This window comes from Tursiops truncatus, chromosome 11, assembly GCF_011762595.2.
Source record: "Tursiops truncatus isolate mTurTru1 chromosome 11, mTurTru1.mat.Y, whole genome shotgun sequence".
NCBI classification, from domain to species: domain Eukaryota; kingdom Metazoa; phylum Chordata; class Mammalia; order Artiodactyla; family Delphinidae; genus Tursiops; species Tursiops truncatus.
In genome coordinates, this window is record NC_047044.1 from 26,767,093 (window position 1) to 26,774,925 (window position 7,833).

At 52.4% G+C, this 7,833-nt stretch overlaps 1 protein-coding gene across 4 annotated transcripts; it reads right to left on the reverse strand.

The window, feature by feature from the left end:
* Positions 1 to 393: 393 nt before the first annotated feature.
* SOCS2 (suppressor of cytokine signaling 2) lies at positions 394 to 6,618 on the reverse strand. Of its 4 annotated transcripts, XM_004324455.4 has the most exons (4): positions 5,289 to 5,626; positions 4,643 to 4,945; positions 3,497 to 3,857; positions 394 to 1,858 (listed from the first exon to the last, which is right to left on the reverse strand). In XM_004324455.4, the coding sequence occupies exons 3-4, from the start codon at positions 3,633 to 3,635 to the stop codon at positions 1,401 to 1,403; spliced, it is 597 nt and encodes a 198-aa protein (XP_004324503.1). In that variant the 5' UTR covers positions 3,636 to 3,857; positions 4,643 to 4,945; positions 5,289 to 5,626; the 3' UTR covers positions 394 to 1,400. The 4 variants fall into 4 exon arrangements, with proteins under 4 accessions (XP_004324503.1, XP_019774202.1, XP_004324506.1 ...); XM_019918643.3 differs by lacking the exons at positions 4,643 to 4,945; positions 5,289 to 5,626 and adding an exon at positions 6,319 to 6,618; XM_004324458.4 differs by lacking the exon at positions 4,643 to 4,945.
* Between the last annotated feature and the right edge of the window lie 1,215 nt (positions 6,619 to 7,833).

Below are 7,833 nucleotides of genomic sequence, written 5' to 3' on the forward strand. Positions count from 1 at the left end.
GAAAAGATGGTGCATTTGCAACAGTCGTGAGACAGTGTGGCAAAAAAAAAAAAAAAAAGGCCATAAAACTCTTACTTTGTCTTTTGTATTGTGCCTATTCAACCTGTAAAAATTTTTGTAATTTCTAAACCAGGTTTTTCGGAAACACAACCGGCGTTAGTATTATGCCTTTTCAAGTTGTAAAAGACCAGGCCACTTGGCAATTCTTGTAGTTTCTAAACCATGCTTTCCAAAATGCAAAGGGCAAGTGTGACCTGTAACTTTAGAGAAGGGCAAGTAACGTTCTACCTCTGGCTGAATACTTAGTTATTTCACTTGACGTAAGTTTTTATGGCAACCTTCTATTACCATGAAAGTGTATGTCCTCTCCGATTCAAAGTAATTAAGTGCAACTTGTGAAAGTCAGGTTTTTTTATTTAATACATTCTAATCAAATAGTAACAGCAGTAAATAAACACTTTGAAAAACAGGCAGGTATCCCCCTATATCTGGAAGAAAATTAAGTCAGAGTATTCTACATGGTAGAAGGGAGACAATTGCTAATGTCCATGGTTAGACCACTTGGAAATTTCTAAAGCCATTTCTGAAAAATCAATGGCAACAGGTTGTGGGACACAGCTACTTCAAAGGGTAAAATGTCTCTATCTACATGGTTTTATTAACAGGGATTGAGTTGCACCTGTATAGCATGACATTCTTGTCTTTAGCCTTAAAGGAAAAGAAGTCTTTTCCATTTGCACCAGTTTGAAATATTTCTGAAATAAGGCTCCCTTGAAATGGATTACTACAGTACTCATTCACATGAGAGAGTTCATACATGTAGTAAAAAGACAAATACAGGATTTCATGGTCACTTTTTTTGGTTGATTTGGTTAATTGCATAAAATGAAGGATAAATACTCACAAGCATATCTGTTTAACAAATCTCCTAAGTACATCAGAATGCAAAGTATCAAATGTCCTAAAATAGGCTCTGATCACCAGGCATACAAAATTGAAGTTAAGCCTGTGTCAGTTTGGTTCCTTCCACTTCTTCAGCACTCCTAAGTGGAGCTCCTTCTCTACTGCCGGTGCTGGCACCTTCCACCTAACAGGAACCTCAGAAAGGCAGAGTTCTGATAAAGTGTTCCTTCAGCCTTTACTTGGGACGTTTTATTTTTAACTTAAAAGGATAAACTGGTCTTGGTCAGCCTTAGGAAGGGAAGCATCACTCAGGTGAAAATATCTGGGGGAACTTTAAATACCTAGCTACCCCTCCACACATTTAAATTAGATTGACTTCAGCTGTTCTTAGAATTCTGCGTAGTTATCCAGAGCCGTCACTCAAGTTTTGGTTCTCTTTTTACATAGCTGCTTTCGGAGATACTCTATAGGAGGCATGTTTAGAAAAAGAGAAACACTTATACCTGGAATTTATATTCTTCCAAGTAATCTTTTAGTCTTGTTGGTAAAGGCAGTCCCCAGATGGTACCAGTACATTTGTTAATGGTGAGTCTACAGAGATGCTGCAGAGGTGGTGCTGATGTGTAGAGCGGTTTGGTCAGATAAAGGTGAACAGTGCCGTTCCGGGGGGCTTCTGGGCCCGTCCGCTTATCCTTGCACATCTGAACATAGTAGTCGATCAGATGAACCACACTGTCAAATTGTTTAAGCTTGGACTTGACACATATGATAGAGTCCAACCTAAATTTCCCATCTTGGTATTCGATGCGAAGATTAGTTGGTCCAGCTGATGTTTTAACAGATATTGTTAGTAGGTAGTCTGAATGCGAACTATCTCTAATCAAGAAAGTTCCTTCTGGTGCCTCTTTTAATTTCTCTTTGGCTTCATTAACAGTCATACTTCCCCAGTACCAACCTGGGGTTTTTGTTCAAAAGAAAAAGAAAAGAGAGTAAAATAGTTATTATAGAGAATTTTTAAAATAGGGTAAATACTTGGCAACAATTTTTCTAGCTCTAAAAAGAAGTGTGTGAAAGTTTACCAGAGGCTACCATAAATACTTTCTATAGAAATCTGATGAAAACATAGGTCCATTTTATTTTCTGAACAAACTGCAAGCCAGTTTTCTTTTTTAAAAGTAACTTTCTGTAGCTGTTCTTTAAACTCTCTTAAGACTTTCTCCTAACGAAACAAAAGAATGTTTGCAGTATGACACATTGGCTGACCGGGCATGATGCTTCTCCACTAGTCAAGTGAAATCAAAGATTTAATGTAAATTAAGTCAGAAGTTAGAAATAAAAGCCATGCCCTTAAAAAAGTGGAAAACCCAACTCCAGTTAATACCAACAAGATAAAAAGAAGCAACTTTCTGAATGGTTGGTGTCCACTCCCACCCTCCCCAAATCTGTTAGCGGCTGCGTCCATATCTCTTTTCGAAGTCCCGTAAAGCACCGCTATTTACTTGTTTTAAGAGGGCAGTTCTAGTATGATACAATAGCTTCTGTTCGCTGCTTTGATTACAACTACCTTATCAGCCATTGAGAAATGAGAGAAAGCCCAATTGATAGTTAGTACTTCCAGTTTACAGTCTTCCATAAACTCTTTTGGACTTTGCCCTAATTCAAATCCAATCACAACCGTCGGTCTCCCCAGCATTCTCGAGTCTACCTGCCAGTTCCATCTCCCATCCCGTTTTCAAAAGTGACTTAGCAACATCTTACAGTTTAAAAGTTTGAACAATACTCCCCCGCCTCCAAAAAAAAACTTGCTCGGGTACCTGCAATCTGCCGGTTCCTCCCGCTGAGGGAAAGCCCGTGGCCTGCACGGAAAGACCGGAACCGCAAGTGAAGGAACTTTTCCTTCTCCCTACTGCTACCAAAACTTCAACTTTGCCCCAAACGTAAGCTTTGAGGATCCTGATTTTGAAAGGCTGCAGGTTTGCCAGAATCTTTTTTTCCATCTTTTCTTCTTTCAGATGCCGAGAGACGACAGCGAGCCGCGCAAAGCGCAAGACTGCACTTGAAACAAGCGAGGCCAAGCTCGGCTGGGGCTTCGCAGCCCGCCCTCCTCCCGGCTTTGCGGCAGTCCTGAGCGGCAATCAGTCGGTCCCCGAACTTGGCCGCCAAGATTCCAGGCTGCAGCGGCTGCCCGGCCCGGGAGCCAGATGCAGCTGAAGCTGCGGGCAGCGCAGCGCCCACTCGCCGCCCTCTCACCCCGCGGACAGGAAAGGAGCCAGGCACTTTCTCCGGCTAAGGTCCGAGCCCAAGTGCCGACCCCCAAACGGCCGCGGAAAATAGCAAAAATTCCAGCGCCCTAAGAGTCTATTTCCAAAGAGCCCTTCTAGCGCTCTAACCTCCCCTAGGCCTCTGAGTCCCCCGAGAACCACTTTTCTTTCGCATTCCAAGGATCCAGGTCCGTAGGGGCATTCTCCCCGCGGTTCCCTGATCTGGGGCGGGGAGGGTAGCGATTGCTTCCCAGCCTCGCTAGCACAACCGCATCCTTGTCTTTGGGGAGGCGCCCCCTTCTCGCACGCATTGCGGCCGGTCCGCTCCCTACCTGTGTGACTAAGTTCCCGCAGGGCCTTCGCCAGACGCGCCGCCTCCGGGGACGGCTCCTCCGCCGACCCCGAGGTCCCCCAATGGCTCTGCGTCCCTTCCGCGCCATTCCCGGAGGGCTCGAGGCACCGCAGGGTCATGGGAGAAGGGTCACCGCGGCAAAGACAGGTGGCCGCCCGAGCTGGGGTCAGAGAGGGGCACGCGTCCTTCTTAGAAGTCAGTGGAAACCCCAAAACGAGTCCCTGAGGGGTCCGCGAAATGGAAATGGAGGGGGAGGTAATGGGGAGCCGCTGGTTCTTCCTCCCCGGGTCCCGGTGCACGGATAGCAAAATCCCCCGCAGGCGCGGTCACGCACAGTTTGCCTGCAAAGAGAAAGTGGAGGGTTGGGTCAGTCGGAACTGGACCCCTGCGGCCAGGGCGTGGGTGGAGGGACAGAGACGTGGAAAATCCCGGGAATCCTCCGCGTCTGCGCTCCTGAACCATTTAACCCCGAGCATCCAGTTACTGCCCTGGCCCGTTCTAGAGAAAGAAGGATAAAGAGAGAGCAGGGATCCAAGACGCAAGAGTTGGGGCGGGGGACAGGATGAGGGTGGCGAACCGGCTTATTTCCCGCCCAGGGCTGCTTGCTGAAATCGCAGACAAGGAGATGAGAAGAGCAAAGAGTCACCTGCGGGTACGGTGGTAAACAGGCCTCAGTCAAGGACAAGTAGAAAAATGTAAAACGGAAAGAACAGGAGAGGTCCCCACTTGGCATTCCTATCTCACACTCCGCACAGCCCGGGGAGCCCCAGGAGGAAGCACCCCGCACAAACCTAGTTCCCGGCCGTACAGCGCCGCGGGGCTTCCCGGGCAGAGCCTGCAGCCCGGGACGCGGAGGTGCGGGAGCTGCCGCAACACAGCAGGAGAGGCTGCCTCCCTCCCCTCCCCCCGCTTCCCGGAGCTCGCTTGGGGCAGGGGTTGGGGGCGCCGTGGCTGCCGCTCCCGAGGCCGGGCGGCTGAGGCTGCTGTTGCCGCCGCGAGCGCTGTCGAGGAATCTGCCCGAGCGCACAGCCCGCGCGGGGGCTCCGAGCCCTGACCCGAGCCGGGGGCCGAGCAGGCGGCAGAGAGAGCTGCGGGACGTGCTAGACAACCCACGCTGAGCCCTTACCTCGGCCTCGGCCGCCGCTGCCGCCTCCGCACCAGGCAGCCTCCCCAGCAGGCATGGGGCGGGGGAGCCGGGAGGGGCCCGGGAGGAGGGGTGTCTGCCCGAGTTTCCCCTGTTGACTTTTAATTTGGGAATGAGATGCCTGGGGATGTGACGAGCCCTGTGCTCAGCGGCGGGGGCGGCCGGAGTTCTCTGCACAGAGGGCAAACGTGAGCCCCGGGGACCATCGCCTCGATTCGCCGGGCTCTAACACCCCCTCTGGGCTCGGACACCCCCGACCCGGGGCAGCTGCTGGGTTCCCTCCGGCTGCAACCAAGGAGATGAGAAGGAGAGAGGGAGGGAGGAAAGAGGGCGGGAGGTAGGCGGGTGGGGAGGAGCGGGAGATCAGCTTATTAGGAGGATTATTAATCTGGATGGCAGTTTAGGGGAGGAAAAACAAAAACAAAAACTCTGGAGACTTCCAGACGCCGGGAAAGAACTGGAGAAAGCAGGCAGTAGCTCCCAGCCTCGGGGCAGAGCTGCAGCTCGGGCTCTCTAGCCCAGAGGCTCGAAACTGCGGAAGCCAAGGCTGCCCCGCTCTCTCGGCCGCGCCCCAGTGCCCTCCCCAGCCCTCCTAGGGGCGGAGCCCTTGAGCTCCCCGGCCCGATACCTGCCGCGGGCCCCTGCCCGAGCTCCTCCGGCGCCCCAGCTGTAGGCGACGGGGATCCTGAGGCTGTGCGCCCGGGGCCCCGGCGCGCACTGTCCGCGGCCCGCGCAGTGCCAGTGGCGGCGGGCGAGAAGGCTCATGCTTCAAGGGAAGCCCAAGGCCCGCGAGCCGCGGCGGCGGCGAGACTAGACAAGAGTTAAATGTCTGTCCCCGGAGCGCTGTGTGCGCGCGACTTCCCAGACCTACGCGCCTCCCTCGCTCCCCGCCTCTCTCCCTAGTCCGCGCTCCCCACGCGCCCCGCCCCGCGGCTGCGGAGGCCGCTTTCCAGGAACTTTCCAGGAATCCACCTCACGTGACCGCGGCCCCCGCTACTGCTTTAAAGAGACTCCGGTGCTAATGCGCAGGCTTCAGGAGAGACGGGCTCAGAGCGTTCGGGTGCCGGCCAGGGCGGGGTGGATGCCTGGGAATCCGCCCTCCTCTGACCCCACGCCCCGGAGTTCTCGGAGACGCGCAGGAGAAGAACCAGGCCATCACCGTCCCGGTTTCGGCGGCTGGAGCTTGCGCCCAACCCATGCAAGCTGTGCGCCGGAGTCGAGCGGTTAGCAGACGTTCTCGCCCCTCGGCCCGCCGCGGCTGGTTGTCTTTTCCATCCCCTCCGCGCCTTCTCTAGGCGACTTTCCAGGCCGCACATTTTCGGGGTGGTGGTGGCTGGAGAGACTAGAGATCCTCGGAAAGGGCCCCTCCCGCTCTAAGACACATTAATGGAGTGGGAGAGCTCCCTCTTCAGTACCCCCGCGCCCACGCCCGGGACCCGGAGGGAGCGGGCTGATGGCGGTCCTCTCGGGTCCGGTCCTAGAAGGCTGCCAGCGGGCGTAGCGCGGCGCCTTGTTAAACGGCGCCGGCCGCTCTGTCTCCTCCCCGTGGCGGTCTTGCTCGCTGTCTCCCGCACCGGCCCAGCCCGGCTCCTCCGTCCCTTCCTCCTCCTCGCCGCTCCGTAGTCTCCTTCCGGCCACCCGGCGGCCCTCCGGCTCACCTGCGCCGATCGCGGAGGGGGCGCCCAGACCTGCGCGCCCTGGTGGTCCTGGCCGGCCCGTCTCGGTGTCCGCAGGCCGAGAGCGCTCGACTCTGCGATTTCCCGCAGAGCTTGCACCCGGGGCCCGGAAATGCGGAAAGATCCCAGCTCTTCTTCCCTGCCCAGGGACCCTCACCTCCTCCCACCTAGTTGAAGGCCACCTGGCCTCAGTTGAAACTCATCTCCTTCCCTGCACGTCCGCCTCCGAAATGTGACCTACTTTAAATGTGACCTACTTTTTAAAAACCATTAACACTCATGGGAAAACCGGATCCAAAATTTCGGTAACCATTTTTCTTTGAAATACTATTCTATTGCATCACTATTCAAAAGCTTGAAAGGTCAATGGCCACTTTTAGTTGAAGCGTTGGCCATAGGGAAGTTGGGCGAGGAAAGGGGAGGGGGCGTAGGGGAAGGCGCGGCTCACAAACCTTGCCTGGTGCACCCCCCTGCTGGCTCTGCGAGGAAGCATAAACCAGCTCCTGCCTTCAGGCCGGGAGTCCTGGACAAACGGTTTTTCTCAATAATTTTCCTGCTTTTGAGTAAATAATTATGCAAATGATAGGCAGATTAGCTGGAGAGGAAGGGGGGGTTGCATTTCCCAGCTAACAAAGGGTTTTGTCAACGATGGAGTCGCGTGCACTGAATCATGTTTTGTTTCTTAGAGTCTGATCTGGAGGGCAGAGCTAATTGAATCCTAGTTAAAACCCTCTATAATGGAGATGAATAATTTTGCACAAGTCGCTTATCGTCCTTGGACCCTAGACCTTTTCTATAAAATTAAGGGACTGGACTCTGGTTCTGGGTGACGGACTGGTATGAATGAAAAAATAAGATTCCATGTGGAGTTTGTGTCCAGTCTGAGGCCCAGAACCTTTAGGAGCCACTACATCTACTAGGGTTCATTATGCTCTAAATTATTCCATTTGACCTCTCCTTCCTTGGTAGAGCATCCCAGAGGAAGGGTGCACCCACTTTTCTGTAGTTTAAAGATATTTTTAAAATTTTACAAAGATAAAATAATTTCTATTTAATTGTCAATTGAAATGGATCTGCCAGCAGCACTTCTTAACGTGCTTTCCTGTGTCTTCCTAAGGACCTTTGCACACACCCTCCTCACTTCCTGGAATGCCCCTCCCCAGACTGGGTGCATGGCAGACTCTCGTCATTCAGGGCCCAGCTCAAAGTCACATCCACAGAGAGTCACTGTCCACAAAGATTGCAATAAACACAATGCCAGCTGTAGGGGCACCAAGCTTTGTACCAAAGTAGGATTTTTAACTTTTGTTTCTGAAAGGTCTCAGCAATGCCCTGCATTTTATTGGCCCCAGGAAGCACATATGGGAGCCACTTAGGAAAATATTTATGAGATCATGTTAAGTGAAAAAAAGTACAATATGAAATTGTATCCATGCTATGATTTTGACATTATAGAAGTATGTATGCATGTGGGCAAAAACAGAATGAGAAGAAATA

What these genes read in the sequence shown, in the direction of transcription:
- SOCS2 (XM_019918643.3), bottom strand. Translation starts at nt 3,635, where the DNA reads ATGACCCTGCGGTGCCTCGAGCCCTCCGGGAATGGCGCGGAAGGGACG. An exon ending in GCGGGAACTTAGTCACACAG is followed by an intron (nt 1,859 to 3,496) that starts GTAGGGAGCGGA and finishes CAAAAACCCCAG; the next exon opens with GTTGGTACTGGGGAAGTATG.